The 22584-nt window shown below is 34.4% G+C and overlaps 1 protein-coding gene across 1 annotated transcript; it reads right to left on the reverse strand.

Annotated features, from left to right (window-relative positions):
* Positions 1–1895: 1895 nt before the first annotated feature.
* On the reverse strand, positions 1896–18458 carry LOC117332214 (glycine-rich cell wall structural protein-like). The gene is made up of 7 exons (XM_033891097.1): positions 18350–18458; positions 17534–17650; positions 16854–17158; positions 4803–4922; positions 4521–4584; positions 2165–3055; positions 1896–1909 (listed from the first exon to the last, which is right to left on the reverse strand). The coding sequence occupies exons 1-7, from the start codon at positions 18456–18458 to the stop codon at positions 1896–1898; spliced, it is 1620 nt and encodes a 539-aa protein (XP_033746988.1).
* Positions 18459–22584: the final 4126 nt, after the last annotated feature.

A 22584-nucleotide genomic window follows, 5' to 3' on the forward strand; every position in this document is an offset into this window, starting at 1 on the left:
TTCAATTCACACTCTAAGACTAATAAGATGTGTATCAAACAACCAATTCTTCATACTTTTAATGCAAATGTGTATATAGTCCGATGAAGACAGGCAGGTAGCAAAGAAGCAATTTCTTGTATTCGTGAAGTCAGCCATAAATTCTTGATGTTTTCTTGTATCACGTTCAATCATTATTAGTAAAAGTAAATAATCGGAAGGTTATGTCAAATTTATGTTTAAAATATACAGCGTAAAGCTGACGTTGTAACGCATTGCAAGCTTTCACTTTCGGTTTATAATTAAGATTGAAACGCTCCCATGGGGTATCCCTGTACCACGCCAATGAGAATGGAGATAAATCGGACTATATCTAATATGATATCTTAGATAAAATCCATCAAAGTAAGTCATCTAATTTTGTTCAACTGACGACAATTGACAAAGAAAACTACTATGGAAATACTATGGTAAAATCTTTCCTAAAAGATACAGTTATTATGTATAGGTGTATTGGATTTATGTAACAAATACAAACTTTGTATTTTGCTTTATCAGCTTCCTACGTAAACTTGGATTCAATGAGACGCACATCCCAACAATACACCAAAGAGGGACCGTGGTGTTCCGACGGTATGTAATACACATATTCGGTAAGGATCAATTATTTCTCTGGATGTCATGTGCTACGTTTAATCGAATAATTGCAACAGTTACAATGATGAAATGAAATTTGAAACTATTTTGATTGAATCAAATACCACTCAAGTAACCGAAGCATAACAACTTTAATAGATATGAGTATCATGCTGATATCCTTCAATATTCTAACATTTTTATCCCATTTCATCTTATTAAATTCCCTTTTGACCTCTCCTTTATCACTTACAGGTCCCAGAGGGACGAAGCAGATATATGATCCAGTGTTTATCTCACGTGCGACAGAGTTGCAGAGCGAAACATAGGTATTACTTTTCCAGCTGTGGCGGCGTCAACATTTTTGTTTACTATTAAATTATTACACAACTACAAGAGATATCATCACCAACCTGCTCTATAGTTATGTACAAGCTAGGGCATATCAACGAAACTTGCCACCAGCCCCTAAGTGTGTTTTTATTAAGAATTGCTATGTTTAATTCTAATACTAGATTACCCCCCTGCTTAAAACTTAAAAGCAAACATATCCTACTGGCCAAATTCTTAAAGCTCAATTTAATTTTTGATATCTTAATATTCTAGAGACATGGGGCCAGTTTACATCTCAGCATATGTTTTCTATCATAATTTTAGCCTTTACTTGACAGTTAATTATCAAAGCAATGCTTATGTTGTCTGTTTAGCGGGTTTTGTATTCATATGATTAACTATTAATTAATTGTACAATTTTAAAGTTCCAGTTAAGAGGGATTTCTGCCTGTTTAATTCCATTTACAGTTTAAAGTTAATTGGATAATTCCGTTTACAGTTTAATTTCTTCTAAGCACATGTGCTGTCATAACTAAAAATGGGATATAGTCTTACATATGTGCCTGATCATCCTAACAAACATTTCAGATTCTGAATTTTGTCCTAAATTCACCATTGATTCGATTTTGAGAAGCTGGGAGATAAGAGATATATTATTACATGCAATTCTTGGATATTCCTTATACGACACTTAACTGTGATATCCATATCTAGACAATCCGTATTAAGTGTTTTGTTTGAAATACTTTAGTTATGTTACAACGTTTTGTGACACACGCCCAGTTTCTTGATAACTGTCACGTTATGCAAGTGCCTTGTGAGATTCTGTGATTTTAGCTCTGATGATAAATGATTGTATGATAGATAAAAGAACACACTATCGAATGCTCGTCTTTTATTAACTACAGATACAAACAAAAAACATGAAAGACGTTGAATTGGGTAGATTAATATCCTCCACCTGGAACATAAAATATAGTAATTAGTTGTTTGAAATGATTTTTATATACGGATGCTGCTGTATGTTTTTCGCTTATTATATTATGTAGATTAGACGAAAAGAGTTGTATCAATCAAAAAGCATTAAATGGACATCTGTCAATTATGTTTTTTAATACTAAGAAAAATTAAGGCGTATAAGAACACTTTCAGGTAGAAATGTTTCATATGTTATTAATTGTTTTATTTTTTAATCATAAAATGAAAATAAGCATACCCATGCCTCCTTTTCCGCCTCCCATTCCACCTCCCATTCCTCCGTTTCCTCCTCCAATGCCACCGAAGGGTCCACCTCCAATTCCACTTCCCATTCCTCCGTTTCCTCCTCCAATGCCACCGAAGGGTCCACCTCCAATTCCACCTCCCATTCCTCCCTTTCCGCCTCCTATTCCTCCGAAGGGTCCGCCTCCCATTCCACCTCCCATTCCTCCGTTTCCTCCTCCCATTCCATTGAAGGGACCGCCTCCCATACCACCGCCCATACCTCCGTTCCCACCTCCCATTCCGCCGGATGGTCCGCCTCCCATTCCACCTCCCATTCCTCCGTTTCCTCCTCCCATTCCACCGAAGGGTCCACCTCCCATTCCACCTCCCATTCCTCCGTTTCCTCCTCCCATTCCACCGAAGGGTCCGCCTCCCATTCCACTTCCCATTCCTCCTTTTCCGCCTCCCATTCCGCCGAAGGAACCGCCACCCATTCCTCCGTTTCCTCCACCCATTCCTCCGAAGGGTCCACCTCCCATGCCACTTCCCATTCCTCCTTTTCCTCCTCCCATTCCGCCAAAGGGACCGCCTCCCATTCCTCCGTTTCCTCCACCCATTCCTCCGTTTCCACCACCCATTCCTCCGAAGGGACCACCTCCCATACCACCTCCCATGCCTCCTTTTCCGCCTCCCATGCCACTTCCCATTCCTCCGAAGGGACCACCTCCCATTCCCCCGAAGGGTCCGCCGCCCATTCCACCAAATGGACCTCCTCCCATACTGCTTCCCATTCCACCTTTTCCACTCGTGCCTCCGAATCCTCCTCCGTTCATACCTCCCATTCCACCTGAGGGACCTCCTCCCATGCCTCCTCCCATACTTCCGGAACCACCTCCATATGTACCTGCACGAGTAATTTGCCTTTGATAAAATGCTAGAACGCATAATATGTGTGTTCTGTTTCATTGAGATAAACAAATATAGAAAATATTCAAAAAAAATAAAAGAAATATAAATATATATATGTTAATATTTATCCAATTTCGGGAGAGGGGATCGGCCGGTCAATTTCAAATGAACAAACTCTCGGAATTTGTAATGTTAGACATGAGACTTTATTCCTTAGGTTTAGATAAATCTATCTCGCTCAAAGGATTATTTATAGCTTAGAAAGAGGTTGGCCATTGTTTCCAGATCATATATATGCATCCTTAGTAAAAGGACAGGAATCTTGTATTACTATCTATCTGATTAAATGCTTTATTCTAGTAGCAAAAATGTAACGCTTTACTTTTTGCATAAACTTGTTTTATAACAAAGAGGCTGAATAGAGAAGTAGAAAGAGCATATGAAGTCTTTGGAATGACAAATATATTATCTTATATGATTGGCTATGTCACCTGGCTTTTTTAATCAAATAAATATCTTGAACGATTTTAATAAATTCCTTATAGCAATACCAGCAAATTATTTCCACATCATACATCCGAATTTCAACTAGGATGGTATATTGTTTTTTTCTATAGGAACACTCATGCGACGCCATTTACTAACTAATAACCTCTGTTAACAAATGTGTTATTACACATGTGTCCTACGGTATTTATGACATGGCCGTATTACATGGTATGCTAGAATTATATAAGTCTTAATAGCATTAAACATTTAATATCATTTAAACAACTAACTATAATGCAAATACAGTAATTGCAAAAAGAATGGGTGTATATTTATATATTTTTCTTGAACATAGTCAAAATTTTATACACAAGTTCGCAAAGCCCCATTTATACTTTAAATGACAATTATTAAAATATTTAAGCTAGGAACATTAAGATGATATTCCTTTGTTTATTATATCCTGTATTTTCGCGTTGAAGATTATGTTGTGTTCTTACTGTATAATCGAAGTAGTAACTTAGTCGTCGGTTTAAGTTGATAATGACGTCCTATTTAAGATATCGTGAGTAAGTTTGATCGTACCTGGACGTATCTAAATTATTATGAAATTTTCCAACCATTACCAAAGTTGTCAGTCATGTGTTTATGTAAGAAGAAAAGACCATTCCCTAATTATCATTAACAAGTAAAAGCACAGCTTTCCTTTGTTTCAAAGAATCCTGACTTCAAAATATGCATGTTTCTTACTAATTATATTTACATATACCTTGCCCAGTTGTTGTGATGAACTTCGTAGAGTAGATTACATGATTTGTTGGACTTTACGTTTACAAATTAAGATACATTTCGTAGTCAGGTGGTTCGAGTGTGTCAAGACCATGTTAACTTATCTCTCTAATTATAAAATCCCAATAGAAGCACAAGTATGAATAAAAAGAGAAAGGAAGGCTACATAAAATGACTCTTACCTGCTGTGCTAACAGCAACGATGAGACAGGATGCTAAACAGATGTAGGTATTCATTCTGATATGCTGAAATGATAAGGTTAAATAGATAAATAGATTAATGAATCGATTCAGAATTAAATTTATCATCAAATCGTTATCGAAACATTAGAGTATTAACATTAAACAAAACAGTAATTCTAAATCAAAATCGATAAAGCGAGTGTAAATACTGCTTCAGAGAACAATTTTGTTTTTATTTTAAGTAACTAATTCCTCATCACCCAATTAATCGTCATACATACCTGAAACAGTTGAGACAGCTTGGCGTCGATGTACTCAGGGGAATGGTGCCTTTGGAGATCCAAACATGTATATTTATACCTTCCATAACGGAAGTATGCAGAAACTTCAGACAAGGTCATCTAAAAGGTCAACTTAACATGCAACTGTGATTATTTATTGGTGTTGTTTAAACAGTAAACTGCTTATCAGCACATTTACAGAGCCTTTGTTGTAAACGAAACATGGACTTTGCACTTTAGTATGTCTTGTGCTCATTCCGGAACGCGTTCATTTGATGACATTTAAATCACATGGCATGTAAAGGCCCTATAGATCTGCTTTATCATTAATAGACACATAAATTCAGGTCAACGAGACATGCTGAAGTTGCGTACCATTCTGTACATTGATTATAACATTACATGTAATTAAACTGAAAGTCTTTTTATCGCTATTTGTATATAGCGTCTAACATTAGGGCGTGCACATGGTATTGTCTTGTTGAAACAAATTACGATTTATGTGTTGTCAACGATACTAAATCTCATCTTTAGACATTTCCATTCTTTGATAATAAAACGAAATTTCCCAGTATAAAATTACTTACAATGGAAAACGGACCGTCGTCTGCCATGATAAAAAGTGTCATTTGTAAGTATTTATACTCTATTCATCTCATATTATATACAATGTATTTAATAGTATTCTAGAAGATTTTTCATGAATGATAAGTTTATTTTTGAATTATATAAGTAGATCCTACTTTACTCTTGTAATTTTACATTAGAGGTCACATAAAGTCAAAATTTATATTTATTTTACATATAACTAATTTTTGCGATTAAATAAATTGACGTCTACACGGTGTGTATTTCAAATCTTAGCTCTATTTTCGTGCATGTTTTACAGTAGAACATAACGATATAATACTGTATTGTTAATTAAAACCAGTGTGTGTTTATGGTTGATGAACACGTGAGTAATGTTACAACTCTAATACCTATGATAATCCATTACAGTATCATTGTCTTATACTTTTCATTTTTTATGTTTTATTTGTCACTGAATACCGTAATCGGATAATGTCGAATTAGCAATTGTTACACACAATAGATGACGCTAGGACAAGTTATAAAGTAAATAGCTATTCCCGTGGAATTTATTGAAGATAAAATATTTTCATAATGTTTTGAAACAGCTGTTTAGATTATTGTATAGTGACATTTCGATAGTCAGTTTTTTTTAATTTTATTTCTTTATTTACAGATAAAAGGAAATGTTCTGAGTAATAGTATATGTTTTATAAAAAAAAAGTGTGATGGTTTAAACCACAAACAAAGAGCATACACTTAAGCAGTGATGTCATTTGTTTTTTAGTTTCATCGGGGTATGAAAAAACAATGTTTGCAAACTGTATGAATCCGCGTAGCGGATTCTTACAGAGGTTTGCAAACAAAATTTGTTTCATAACCCTATGAAACTAAATAATAATATGACATCAACGCTTATAATTAATTTATGAAAATAATTTCTAATTCAAAACATGTTTTATGTACAATTTTACTGGTTTTATATGGGATTCTTTTTCTCAAATTAATACTCAAAGTCAATTGTCGTATTGTGACGTCACATTTTTCGTGCCATTCTCGGATTTTTTCATAGTGGTATGAAAAAAAAATCTCAACCAATAAGAAAGCTGCATTCTGCGTACAAATAATGGAAAATTAATTATAATACTATGGTATCGACAAGACAAATCCAATATCAAAATAAAAATAAAGTTATAGCAATATTATAGAAAATAAGATAATATTCGTTGGATTTTAAAAGTGAATTTATTTAAAGACAAAATAGTTCACACCGTTAAAGAAGGAAACAATACAAGAATATTAATAATATTCATTGACAAACCAGTGCAGTTTCACAGAGAATTACAAGAAACTTCCTCTAATCAAGAATATCATAATTCTGTCTAGTATGTAGTCTACATAAGTATTTCCTTTGATTTATTAACTCGTGTCAGATGGGTTGCCGCATTAACATTTAAATGTTTATGGTACATGTTGAATAGATGCACATGATTAAATAAACTGTTTTTGTTAACACCTTGGTGGTTTAATTGTCCTTAAATCACATCTGCTATACATTTATTGATACATTCCTCCCATGACCATATTTCCGAATGGGAAATAGCCTCGACCCATTCCACGCATGCTTGAGTCATCTCCTTTGTAGCTGAATTGCCATTCACCTTTAAGGAATACAATATATTGATTAGACTAATAAACATATATTAGACAATATAAAACTCATTAGCTGTCACACGTATTAAAAGATAAAAAAAACAGTAAACGCCGACAAGATAACGAAACCATAACTCCTCATCAATTAAAATGTTAATGACTGATCTGCTGATTAATACATATCGATACTTTATAAACCATCTATGGACGTTTCCTAGTTCCATTTTCCATATTAGCAATACATTATTTTCACTAATACGGTTTTAAAGTTGCTACGAATTCATTTGAATACATAGTTTATGTTTTGGAGATGTAAAACAAAAATGATGAGAGTACACTCCATAAAATAAAAAAAAATGTATTAAAGTTAATCCATATAATCTAAACTACTAGACACAATACCGGTCAAAACCCACTTTTATTGAAGAACCGATTTTTCTGTCAATCAAAAGTTACAGATACGGGCTGATAACATAGATTTTTTAAGTCTATGAAAATGTTTCCTTCAGGCAAGATTAATTTATAATGGAAACGCGATTAATATGAACTAGTCGCTAGTCGGTAAGTAAGTGTGAGCTGTAATAGCTGTAACATCATGTAGGCTGTAAACTAACTTCCTGTATTATAGTTAAATGTTATCCACTGAAGTTTGGTTTGTTTTTGTTTAACGTCCTATTAACAGCCAGGGTCATTTAAGGACGTGCCAGGTTTAGGAGGTGGGGGAAAGCCGGAGTACCCGGAGAAAAACCACCGACCTACGATCAGTACCTGGCAACTGCCCCACGTAGGTTTCGAACTCGCAACCCAGAGGTGGAGGGCTAGTGATAAAGTGTCGGTACACCTTAACCACTCGGCCACCGCGGCCCCTATCCACTGAAGTATTGTATGTCGTTTATAACACCATCAGCTTAAGTGATGGGCAGTATTTAATGTATTACCTACTAGTATATATAACTAACACTTTATGGAAGCCATGAGATCGTCCGCTACAACAATATTTAACAGTCAAACTATGTCTCCCCTACTCCATTTACAGGAAAGTCTCCGTTTTTTTAGAGAAACGGAAAATCTGTTCTACCAGGGTAGAGGAAGACAGCTGACATGGGCTAGGACGTTCTGTTACTTCCCTGTTGTTATAAAATTGTTTTAGATGGGTAATCTCACATTTCAAACCGAAAAGGTTTTATGAATGAATTAATATATGTGTATTATGACTTGGATTGTTTTAGATTTGTAAATACGCGAGAAAAAATAACCAATCGTTATTCCTTGTGCTAAACAGCCAAACTCTTACACTCAGATTGAGATCTCCCTCTCGACTGAACAGATCAATATAATATTTCTTGAGTCTACTTGTTTGGAACTTATAGTGTATATTATTTTATAACTGTATACAACTATATTACTAAACTGTGGTAATAATCAATAACAGAATGTTATAAAGTTTATGATATACAGTCTGGTTAAAACTTCTATCGGGTATGTATCTCGCGGCATCACGACTTATATGTTTAGACGAGTTCACAAAGCGTGATAATATCAATCGGTATAAGTAAATAATAATAGTAAGATAAAACATATGTACATGCATAAATTTTCAGTATTCACTGTTATGCCTAAGAAAAGTAACGTATTCTGAAAACTCTAGATAACTTCCCAGTATATCATGTCGCCTCAGATATAAAACACATCCCTACAGATAGCATACCTCTATCGCCTCTCCACATGTCCTGTGACCAGGCGGTTGAAAATGTCAAAATGACAAACAACATGACTGTCAAACAAACGAGCTTCGTCGCTATACTCTGTAAAGAAGGGAAATGAATCATAAGTAAAATATTCATGTTTAATGGTTAATATTAAATGTTTGATGTACCCCTCCATCTGTAGTTTGTAAAATTGCATTTTCTTCCGGGTTTTAATACTTTAGGCAATCACTATATAAAAGTACTAAAGGGACTGTGTATCATTTTATCTCAACCTCCCCCGCGTCGTATATGATTCATTTTAAAGATATTATTCACAGTTTCTCTATTGTGAATTCTTTGAAATATTGATACAGTTGTGTTTTGAAGATAAAACAATCGTTGCCTTGCTTTTCAAATATATTGTGACAATTTAAGATTAAGCTAATACAAATACTACTTGCAAATCAATACCCTCTATGACATAAATTATATTGTAATACCACATTTAGGTATAACATGTGTCTTACAATATATACATAAATGGAAAAGGTGAATCCTGACGCTCATCCTGTTATGTATGCTGTAAATGCAATTACCCTTGACGTGTGTATGAAAGGTAAACAATATATTGTTAACATAAAATACATATTTCTTAACACATAATATTATGGAAGTCTTAAAAGTAAAAAGATGGGGTTAATTTTATATACATTTGTAGTTCGTTCAGATTTGGCTGGATCTCTGGACAATATTACCCACAATGCTGGTTGAGTGAGGGGAGGTTAGCAATCTCACAAAATTCCAGTAAGTTATTTTGGCATCGAAATTGAAAGACATCAAAGTTGCTATAAATTTTCATTGATTCTAACTCTATTTTGTCAAATCGTTTCAAAACTAGCTCATAAACTTTTCGTTTACTTTAATAGTATTACCGATACATTTCTACGTTTGTTTAACAATATGAAGAAATGATAGATAAGAGACATGTTTATCTACATATGCCCATTGAATAATATTTTTTACGTATTTTACTTACCATGATTATGCTCAGGGTTAGTGTGGACACAGGTGGGATGAAAAGGTTCGGACGGTTGTGGACAAGTGGACAGTGGTCAAACGTTTTATAGGCTACACACCGTTACATTTCCTGTCCGTTTCTTTGTAATTAGGGAAATCGTGAAGAAAGACACTGAAAAAGGAAATGTTATCTAGCTTTGTGTAATAAAATTATCTTATATTTTTACACTGGACAAAACTTCGGACATGTCAAACGGTTAAATCGTGACCTTCATTTTCGTTTGTTCCTACATCACATACACGTTTTGCTGTATGACTTACAGATAAAAAAATACAACAAACAAGGTGAATTGGAGGCTAACATCTTACTTAACAGTATCCATGTTTAGATTGGTTCAAAGTCATTCATTCAAGAAACATTATCTAAAGCAACAGCTGCAATGCATAAATCATTGTGAGTGCAAAAGTCATGTATATTAATCACGCTTTATTCTCGTATTTTAAGAAGCATTTGTTGTCCAATCTGTGAAAGGTACAAGTATCACAAGAATCATTATTTATTAAATGTTGATATCAGTACGGCGCATGTAATTGATATAAGTTAAAATAACAATTTTAACAGTACAAATATTCTACCCCCCCCGGCATTAGATAGTAGATATATAGGATATTGAATGATTTCCTGTTGAATATAACATATATACAAGTATGAGGGAAAATCGATATATTCGTCTGACAGAATATATCAATATTTTCTCATGCTCGTAAAATACATGTTGTTGAGGGTTGTGGAGCCCCGGGCCAAGCCCCACGATGGTTTTTACATTGTAACCAATATAACTTGTTCTGCAGTTATTGTAAAGTATATAGAATTTACAATGAATAAATAAAGCATGTTAATATATTGATGTCAGTTAAAAAAAGAAACTCTTTTGATAATTTCACCTCCTTCAGTATTTAAAAAAGGAGACATTTTTGTCATTTTTGCAATACTGTTTGAAATGTTTCATAGCCGACAGCATATACTGTATAATGTTTGTTATAAGAATGCTTAATATGACATTCATGGTATAAAAATAAATCTAACTAACATCAGCAATTGAAGACAATACTACCAGCGTCCAAAATGATCTCTTATTAGAAAGGGAACGCATCATATAGAAAGGGAGTACGAAAGAACATTTAATTATTGTACATTTTGTATTCAAAAGATCAAAAGTTGATGGATTGTACGATAGCGTAAAGTGTTTGGTATTGTATAAGGATATAAGAATATAACTCTTTGTCGAAGATATAGCAGCAAACAAAAAACAAAAGACAAAAAAAAAAAAAAATAAATAAATAAGATGTGTACAGAGTATTTATATCCCTGCTAAATTAGTGCACAGGGCGTATCACCGTTGTTAGTGTATTTTGCAAGTATATCAATGCTTCCCGAGAAAGAAACTACAAACTTTGAAAGCCAATTTGGTAGTTATTGTCGAGGAATCATACATCTATATGTATACGGATAAGTTATTTAATTGCATGTGTCGGGTTTTTAATTTCGTGACACACCGCCTTTTCAAAATTTTGCAATAAATATACACATAAATGGATTTTTGTTTATGTATATGTACATAATATTCCCAGAGTACCTCTTTTCACATTAAATCATTTAATGACAACCAATTTTATCGAAATTAAATTAGCAGCAAAATGTACGAAGTATACATTATAATCTATATATAAAAAATATGGCATTTGCTTATATTGTAAAGTTGTAAAACAAAAATGGGCATAAGCGACCTTTGAATAAACGAATAAACGTAAATTCTACCTTTTAAAAAAAGGCATCTTCATTTATTCTAAGTGGGATAAAGCTTGCAATGAGAGCTTTGACACAGTTAAAGAATAAAAACATTAGGCCTTACCTTTTCGTTTTTAAGGCACTAATCGGTTTGTTCATGTATTCTATACTTCTATACGTTGTAATCACATTAGTTCTGGTTTTGAGAACTTGACTTGGAGTATGCCTAGATTTGTATAGCGGGTGGTGTCGATCTAGCAGAAGAGGCTTACCATTCCGGACACCCTGTGTTATTCCTCTTATACCTTTTTCGATGGACTCCATGCAAATTTGTATAACTAATTTGAGGTATAATTTTGTTGAAATTATTATGTCGGTATCTTTTGGGGAAACAGGATTTATTTAAGATTCGGGCCGCGGTGGTTGTGTTGCTAAGATGTCCCGACACTTTATCATTAGCCCTGTATCTCTGGGTTGCGAGTTCGAAATCAACGTGGGGCAGTTTCCAGGTGATGACCATAGACCGGTTGTTTTTCTCCGGGTACTCCACCTCCACCTTAAAAACCAGGCACGTCCTTAAATGACCATGGCTGTTATTGGGACGTTAAACAAAATGAAACAAACTTAATCCAATTAGAGAAATAAACGTTTTTAATCTAACAGCAAAGATGGGGTAAATATTTGCCTTGGATGGGTCGATATCCTTGTTCAATTACGCACATCCTCAATCAATGGCAAATTTTTGCCCCGTCTTTGCTGTTTGATTACAAATATTTATTTCCCCAATCATTTTATTTTGGAGTATACACTTAACATTGCTATGGAATTGATATTTAGGATTAAAACATGATAAGTAACAAATACATATTATTTGCAGCACATTTTGGTCCACATTTTTATTCTTTTTAGCTTCTAACAGCAAACACAGTGGAGTTTTTTGATGGAGGTGACATAAACTAACTTCAAGTTATATACGCAAACTGTCTTAACAAATCATACATCACTCAATAGTTGAATAGGACTCTGCGTTGACTACCTTTAAGGACTTTACATACACTGTATGTAGGAGGTAATGAATCGTTATACACATAATATACCTGAAAATCCGTGTCACTTAGTATCTACTCAATAGTTAACGAATCCGAGGGTAGGATGGCTCAGGCGTAGGGAAGTTATACTAACATTATCATTGTTTAGAAAATGCAGGTTCAGTAAAATCGGAGATGGTATACCGATGCGCTATTATGTAAACGATATCTTACAAAATACACGAATGGACATCTAAAAGGTATCTAGATTTAGTGTTAGTATTAGAAATTACATGTTTATTTCTGTGTTATCTGTGCTCATAGTGCATAGATTCAGGCGCATTGCCTACAGGTGTGTCCAAATTATTTAGAGGTTACATAACGAGTGGTTGTTAAATATGGTGTTAAAATCGCTCGTGTAACTTGCTTTACATCTACCACAATGGCATGAGTCAGCAGCGGCATGTGTTTGCTAATATATGCAAATGATGCGTAGTGATATCACTAGATGTAAAATTCTCCAATTATTATTCAAGAATGAATAATTTATCATTTTACAATTTATATTGTCAGGAACAACTATATGTCAAAACATTGGTAGTAAGACGTGTTTTTAAACTTTAATTTCTTTAGTCATTTAATCCATAAATTAAACTATCATAGGCATTATTCGCGTATGTATGTGGCGCAGCGATGTTTGCTTCCCGCCAAAAAAGGCAACAAATCGCTGTCATTGTCGTAGCTAAAGACCTTTGACCTGGGGCCTGAGAGATGGACGTCTTATCAATGTGTATAGCAATGTGTCCGCCGTATGTAGGACATGTAAAATAGTAATGGAAATGCAATTTGAATCGTCATTGACATTGTTGTTTGTTTATCATGATGCAATAAATGCACCAATGTCAAAATCACCCAGATAATCATTGTCTTACAAGTCGTTACATTGATCATAAATATTTGTAACGAGTGGAGAGAATATAACAGTTTCCTATAAAGTGACAAATTTAGTTTCAGTAGTCGTCTGTACATCAAGTCACGACCCGGACACGACGGCATGGCGTCAAAACGAGTCCTGATGATGTAAACAAAATATCACCACTTGTGGTAGATCAATGTATTTACCCAACAGTCAACACGTTTACACAATGGTCCGTGCTTGGAATAACACAGCGTAGTGTGGTAGAAAAAGGATATATCGTACCAATTACAACAACGCAAATAGTTACAACAGTTTGCATAATACAACCAAAATCCGTGTATTAAATGTATCTTCATTTTTTTTGGACAAGTATATTACACATTATTGTAAACTGTTTAGGATGTAATAAAAATGGTAATAGCAATAACAATTAGGTGATTTATATCCCTCTATATCACAGCAATATAGCCATCTTAAAGTGGTTTACAAATTATCCGAGGTTATATGGCCTTTAGCAAATGTCTGTCTCAACTAGCAATTGGAGCATACAGCCGGAACCGCCATTTCGGTGCTAACACATTACACACGACCTTTTTTGCGCTGCCTTTTCACGTACGCATTTCCAGCGGAGTCAACGGGAACACAATGGAGTAAAGTATCTTGTTCAAGGATACAACACAGCGCCCGTGTCGGGACTCAAACTAGCGACCCTTCGGTCACGTAGTCCTGTGATCTACAACTAGACTACCATGCACCCAATGGATAGAATATATAGACGTTACACCACGAGTGTTTTTTAAAAGTTATCAAAAGGAAAAGCTTCAGCGAGTGTTGTTTTGAACTTTGAAAACATAACTAATAATAGTAAAAAAAATACCATGCTTAGCATCCACGAGATTGTGTGACCTGTTTCTGTCACAATTGAAAAAACCTAACAAACTATTATGATAATGAATTGACCCCTGTGCGTAACGTTGATATATTTGGGCTAAGGATATGACCTGTAGTGAAATGCCGCTAATCTATATGTAAAATTAATAATATCTGAAATCTTTGAAAATATTAAAATTCATTACAAATCATAGCAAGAAATTAACAAATATATTATCTTCAAAGCATTGCATTGATAGAAATCTTCACGAACAAGTCATTATCTGAAAAGCAAATGCGAACAACTTTCTGTCTGTTATCATTCCCGCTACGGCATGAAGCAGCCTTCATGTATCAGCCAATCGAAATGCCCTAAACGACGCGATTGAAAAGTAGTCCTGGCCAAAGTTTACCGTGCCAGCCAATCGGACGCATTTGCAGTTTATTTCCTGGTTGGTATAAAATGTATCTTCATAAAACAGCTATAGAAAATAGCAAATGTACAACTGCAAAACATATACGAGAAATGAAGAGAGTGGAGAAATCGACATGGTCGCCCCTTTGGATATATTTCATTGAGTGATATGAATACGAAATGTTTGATGCTTAAGCATTATTCTCAATTTATTTTTGGTTTATGAAGTCATAGACAAAAAAACGGCTGGGCATTCTTCATAGACGAGAAGCGTTTATGAAAAAGAATGTCCATCCGTTTTTTTGTCTATGACTTCATAAACCAAAAATAAATTGAGAATAATGCTTATAATTTTATTGTAATAACTAAAAACAATGCTTATTAGACATAAACCATCCTTTATTCAATTCATTTTAACAAATTAATAGATTAATGTGCGGCGCATCAATATTACACCAGCGGTTCATTGAGGACAATAACTGTGCCGCTTTTAAGATTTCCCGCGAAAACGATCATGCCGAACCGGTTTGATCCAGTTCGCACTAGTCTGAGGACGCAGTCAACAGTCACTCACGGTGCTGTAGGCTAACAAATCAGAAACACTGGAATGTTTGTTTATATGTAAGAGCCTTGTGAGGAAAATTAAACACCCAGTTATTGAAAGATGAGTTGGAAAACATCCCCGATGACAGAACATTGCTAATCGAGGAGGCGTATGAGTTGGACGGTATCAGAGGCAAGTTGTATTTTCTGCGGCCACAAGTGGGCCTACGCCATTTTGATTATGGCCGCAGTTTTGATTGATTATCGAAGCTAAAGTGTTGCTGATTACACGTTTATGGTTTGCAGAACATTCTCGACTATAGCTTCTGATAGAGCTTTCGTATCTCCGATGACTTTATAATCGATATTCTGTTCGATAACCAATCCGAAAATATCCGACGTTGAACGACACATTGATAGTCGCAAGCAGACGACGTCAAATTTTTTGGGGCTATGCAGAAATAACCTTAATTTTCCAACCAATGAAAATGGGTGTAACAGATGAAATAAAATTATTCGCTGATATATCAGCTGGTGCTTTGTCGCCATCAGACTTATTATAGATATGAGAAAGCACTTTGATTTTCTTCAGCTAATCAAATTTGATAGCCTGCCTTGTCCATCACCTACAACCAGACATGTACACTGATCGGTTTTGTAATCATTGCAGCAAGCATATACTTTGATATCTTTACAATTAATGATCTATGCAAGCTAATATACAAAACAAAGAAAACCTACAGCTACGGTTTCTAATCGAATTTGTCACCTAGCCTTGCTCCTGGATACACGGCTAAGTTTTATATTCACCAATCTCCATAAACTGTATCTATTTCTAGACAATGGTTCAAACAACTTCTCATGGAGGAGTAATGTTTCCATTATTGTAGGAACATTAAAAATACAAATGTATTAGTTTTACACATAGAAATAAAAAGCTTAATATCTACTGCAATACGCTGTGAATTGCCCACTTCATCGTATAGCCAGCACAGCGCAAAATGATGCTTAGTGAAAAAAATGTATTTACAGACGGATATGTAACATCAAACGTAAGCGAAAACATGTATCTTTCTGCAACATTTGTACTGTTATAAGTTAGGTACATAACCCGCAACAATTCCTCAAAAAAAAAGACTTCGACAAATAGTCCGTAGCAGCATGTGAACCGCGGACACCCTATAACACTCGCAGAAAATCAAGAAAGATTAAACTATTCCTTCAAAAATATATATTGTTGTAATTCCTGTTTGTTGTAATTAAAGGTTTACTACGTATACGAAACATAAGTATAAGCAAAGTCCAAGGTAATCACGTTCGAAAATTTTATTTATTTTCATTACAATTTTTTCATTATTTTGGCAAAATGAAATTGTCATCTTCATTTTAGCAAAAAGTGTTATACATGCTGCATGAAAAGTGGTTCTCTTTGCAGTATATAACTTTCACCTCCTATCATCAAACGGAGTCACCCCTTGAGGCCCCTTGCCGGCAGAGGATTCAGTACTGGATTGAAATCCACCACTTCCGGTTGACCTATGGCCGAACGCACGTCTTACCATCATAGGAAATCTTTGCATACTGGGCGGATTCCAAAACATTTGATTCTGTGACGGCTGTACGGGTTGCCAAGGCGTATTCATGGTAGGTAATCGTTGTCCTGCACTCCAAGGAGACATCATTTGGAATTGGAATCTACCATTAGGTATGTTTGGCCTCCACTGAAAAGGTGCTCTTCCGCTGCTCATCCGCATTGCCTGTGCATTAAAAGGGACGGGATAAACCCGCGAAATCCAGTATGGTCGATTCTGCATGCGTTGCACGTGACCGTTTCCATGGAACGCTCCCGGTTGCCAGGATAGTGCTGTAAAGTTTAACGATAAAATAATAAGATATTACTTTTTATTGATGCTATATTTCATGATAAAGTAAACTGGCGGGTTTTTCTAATAAAAAGATCTTGATTCATTATAACCACATTACAAAAACATACACAATCATCGATATATAGTCTTTACATTATACCTCATACAACTTAAAATAACATGGAAATAAAACAAACAGTTAAGCATGCCCGTACCAAACTAATTAACAAATATATAGAAGACTCATTCAATGTGGAAATATATATTATATGTATAAAGAATAATAACGACGGGCTCTATACCATTGGAGAATGATAATTATTCACAATCCTATATGATTTTTTTTCAATAACAATAATACAATATGTACTAACTACGGGCATTGTTCATCCTCTGCATCATCGCCATCTGATGATCGTTATTTGGCATCCATTGCCTGACACTTCGTATTGCACGAGAATGAAAACCGTCCGATTTCCACAATATTCCATCTATAAAAAGGAAACATTACCATATGATCATGATACAAAAAATGTGTAACATTTTAACAAATAAAATTTTACTATTCAAAAGCATAATAAAACAAAGAAACAAACAAACAAACAAAACAAAACTATTGTGTAAACTTCATGCCGTTAACGTCCGGGTGACTGTAATTAATTAATCAGATATACGAAATGTTCGGGCGTGCTGTAATTAATTAATCAGATATACGAAATATTCGGGCGTGCTGTAATTAATTAATCAGATATACAAAAGAATCAATTAACGCATATAGAATGTTCTAGCGCATTGTAATTATTTTATTTTGATATTCGAAAAGATGAATAAGTGCATCCACAATGTTCTGGTGTGCTGTAATGATCTAATCAGATAAACGTAGTGATGAATTAACGCATCCAAAATGTTTGTCGTGGAAAACACTGTAATGGAAGCGTGATTAGCGCAATAATCATTTACGGAATACTTTCAGAGCGAAAAGCGCTCAAAAGATAACTTTTTAATTTTGTTCTTTACATTATATTCAATGTTAGATTTTTCTTTACTTCAAATCGAATACCATTGCATGGAATATCAGATTATTGACCGTGTTTAATTGATACTTTTAGAACTGATCTTCTTAGAAATAAATAAGCGAGCTGCACACCTGGTATCTCTTTACATGAAATAACAAACCATGATGTACTCACCTCCGGCGTCGTAGCAGTATACAGCCGTCAATCCAAGAACGAGGAGCAATTGGGTAAACATTGCCTTGGTCAGGTCTTTCTCTTTGAAAATAAATATTAAAACATTCATTTTATCAATTAAAACCGTATTAAAACTTTATAGGGTGTGCTGATTAATCAGCTTATACTGATGTTCAACCATTGAAAATTAATAAACATGTCCTCTTAATGGAAATATACCTAACGTGATATTGTAACCATTTTAAATAGATTATAATCAAAGTGGTTTATTTATCTGAAGATGAAAATTTGATTTAAATACGACTTACCTTCGTAATACACAGCACACGCTAGGATATGGCCCTTTATAAGGTGACCAGTCAACCACATACACACACAAACAAAAAAAACCTGAACAGAACATCTCACCTTTGTACCTTGTCATTTGTAACTGACCAATGCAGGTCCGGCATGATGTGTCTAAGTATGAGATTAGCATAAAGCAACACCAGTTTTTTTTATTACATTACCCTGTACAGTATTTCCTTCTAACTTCATTGGTGACCTCACAGTGAGGAAGGTTCTAAAAGTATACAGGTATGTATTTCGTTGCATTGTACTGATTGTCAATACCATACTACCTTTTCAATGATTGAAAAATAAAACACACACTATATAAATGTCTTTCAATACATATTGACAGGTATATACAATAGAGCCGAAAAAAAAGTTTTGGGGGTTTGCTTTTAAGACAAACTTGACATACATAGCTAGTAATAACATCATAACAATTGAATCATAACCCTGTATACATAGAAAATAATTTCAAACATACATCAGGCATAAGAAATTTCATGGGATATATTGCCGTACGGCGTAATATTCAAGAGTCTACTGCACTAAGGTAGACAACTCCCGTTTGTTGTCACGACATTTGTTTGATTTTGTTTAAACATTATTGAACTATTTTACTTGTTAATAGAATAAAGCCGTACAAAAGTCCTGGATACCAATATTGCTAGTGTAACTTTATGGCACAGTTTCTACTCAAGCAAACACGAACGATGCCGAAGCATGCTTTATCAACATGTTAGCTTATGTATTTGGTTTCTGAATATATTGATACGCATTAGCTCGTTTAATGTAAACTTTATTTCGTTTCTTTTAAAAGAGTATATGACAACATTTTTGTATCAACAAACAGAAACAGGATAAGAAAACAAGCTTGAAAGCTTATACTAGTCCACTTCTTTCAATTGGAATTTACATTATTGAGATGGACAGCAATAAACGAAATCTGAGAGAGAGAAAAGAGATGTGATCCTGAATGAACCTTAATATTATCTACGAGAAGGAGAGGGTGTGCAGGGAGGAGGGGATAGGTGAAAGTGTAGTGGTCTTGCCAGCTTAATTATTAACAACATCAAATCTTTCATGATTATAATTTCTCCATTTAGAGAAAAAATTAAAGGGTACCAAATGATTCGTTAACTGAGGTAGTAATGTGATGAAAGTAACGAACATATTATGTATGAATTCAAAAGCGTTTACTAGCAATTATAAACTTTCGAATACATGTAAACAATTCCTTATTTCCTTATTTAGCTCCTTTGATCAGCAATTTTTCTCATTTTATTTTAGAGAATATTTATTTAATTTAGAAAATTCCTACCCATATTTTTATCAGCTTTGTTTCTTCTGACGCCAATCTTATATATACATTTGCTAGTGTTTCTCTAGTCAAATTTCATTTCTGTTTGCTTGTGAAATTGGCGAATAGTATTAACTGTGTTTAACCTAAATTTACACGAGCCATATGTCTCAAACCTTTGTATAAAAGATACACGAATGAAAAGAACAGTGAAAACTTCAATGATTATTCAGTAGACATGCGCACATCAACATGAGGCATTGAACGTATCAAATCATGATATACTTTGTTAATTTAATTTTGTTATAAAACATAAAGCTAAGTAAAAAGACACGAAGTATGCTTGTTCTAAAATACATTGAATTGAATTTGCATTGTATTATATAACTGTAAATTAAGTTTCCCTTTCTTCTAAATATATGGTCCGTTTCCATGGAGATGATGTTAGGCGTTACTGTGGCTGACTTATGTGGTGTAGGACACACGTGTTCTTCGGAGTATCTCGTTCCTCTTTCATTTCATATGTTGGTGATATTGAGGAATCAACTACACTACCCTGCCCCATTTATCACCATTGTTCTTCAGCATTGTTTTGCCATATGACTGTGATAATATGTTACGTACCTGGCCCGTCAAATTCCGTAATGATGGGTCAGATTTAGAGTATGAGGTTGCATCAGTTGATTCATTCGTCAGGGCTCCTAGATTACTGTACTTATAAACTGGTGTCATTTTCAGGCTTTTTGACTTATTTTAACGACATGTCATATAATAAAGAAAAACATAACTTTTAGTCAAACAATAAAATTAGCTCACACCACAACCGGGCCAGGCTTGAACGAATACGACAAAAATTTTACGAAAACCATTACTGCCAATTTATTAACTGACATCTACAGTCAATACTGAGTTGATGGTATAAACTCTATTGATGGCTAACTTAACTTTTTTTTTCAATAGCATCAGTAGGTCACGCGCAGTTTGGAGCCGCGTCGATGAATACGATGGCCCAAATTCCAGCATCAACATAAAAGGTACAGGGGCTGTTCTATAGATTAGATAAAAGCTTGAATAGGTTTACAAACATATATAGACATCACATTAGCGTTAAGGTGTAGCCTTATTGCGCCCTATTCCTTTGCTCAATATATTTACGCACTGTCTGTCACTAAGGGATGCATTATTGCTTTTTGATCATTTTGTTATGCTTGAATGGATGAGAATTGATAAAATATCATCAAGCGATTCAAGGTATGCATATAGCTGTTTTTAACGAAATCGGCAATTTACGCATAATAGACTTCAAAATGTTGTTCATTAGAGGGTTCGTGATATTAGTCGGTATCAGATGTTACGGCAACGATGAGGAGAGAGATTTGTCAGTGTATAGAAACATATCAGCTTTAAAGAATAACTAAATACGTGCTACTTAAATACGATATGTCTATGGAAATTGTCTTTATTGATTAAATCAAATTCCAATAGGATCTATTGCATTCGCGTGTTTCTGTTTTAGGTCCACTACAGTTATCCATTTGTTCCTCACTTGACTTGAACTACTTTCGTCTTGTGCAACAGTCGTCTGGGATAAACTCTCACAGTCGTCCATGATGTCATTTTCCCTTGTGGAATGCTTATAAAATCAATGTTTTCGAACTATGAGTTTAATTTTAACTGATCAACGCAGAACGTAGTTTAGCAAACCCAACCTTGTCTCCGTCTAGTAGGAGGTTTGAATCCAAGGCCGCATCACAACTACATGTACTTTTAATATCCTGTTGCGTGTTGTTTACAATTGCCAGAAAAGTTTCTGTGCCGTGTCGTACTGTAAAAATGCTTAAACACTGTAATTGATTTAAACAACGCCATATCAAATTACATACAGTGTAGCAAAAAATAACGAAAGGGATTTTAATATCCTTTCAAGGAACATTTCATTAAAGGGCCATGCACAATTTCTATTAATGAAATCTATGTCAGAACGATGATAATATGAGTGTCTGTGCTTACATTTAATAAAATAAACACCGAAATGTACAGGGAAAAGGGCATGTCGTATACAAATACCGTATGTCTTTGCGGTAATTAGTGATATTTCGGGTCGAATTAAGAATTTCCAGGCCTTAATACTCGAAGAACTTTGGTTTATCTTGAGAGTAAACTGCCGTTATAACGTAAAGATTATAACGTTTACTACTTGGAAAAAGTACTACTTTTCCAGTAAGTTTAATTTTGACGACATACACTTTATTAAAACGAAGGATGTTCTTTAAATGAAACTATTTTTTGTTTAATTTACTGATAAATTTGCGGATATTCCCGACATCGTGTAGCGAGCCTGTGGAAACCAAACACTATACTTCAATTTAGACTCTGTGACTACTCCAAGCTTCAATTAAGCAATCGTTTAAATGTACAGTAAATATAAGGATTGGAGTGTCTGGTGGTTTTATCAAAGGATAAAATTTGTTTCATTGTACATTTCGCGGCCAATTCAAAATATCGATACCATACTGAGCTTTATCATTTTATAAAACCACTAGAAAGACACTTTAATCCTTATATAATCGCTATTTAACCATGAGTAATGATGATACCTTTTTTC

Source organism: Pecten maximus, chromosome 8, assembly GCF_902652985.1.
Source record: "Pecten maximus chromosome 8, xPecMax1.1, whole genome shotgun sequence".
In the NCBI taxonomy this organism is placed as follows: domain Eukaryota; kingdom Metazoa; phylum Mollusca; class Bivalvia; order Pectinida; family Pectinidae; genus Pecten; species Pecten maximus.

Coding starts and splice junctions, on each gene's coding strand:
- LOC117332214 (XM_033891097.1), bottom strand. CDS start 18,458: ATGAATGTTTTAATATTTATTTTCAAAGAGAAAGACCTGACCAAGGCA. Junction 17,159..17,533: donor GAGGATGAACAATGCCCGTA/GTTAGTACATAT, acceptor TAAACTTTACAG/CACTATCCTGGCAACCGGGA. Junction 4,923..16,853: donor TGCAAAGATTTCCTATGATG/GTAAGACGTGCG, acceptor TTGACCTTTTAG/ATGACCTTGTCTGAAGTTTC.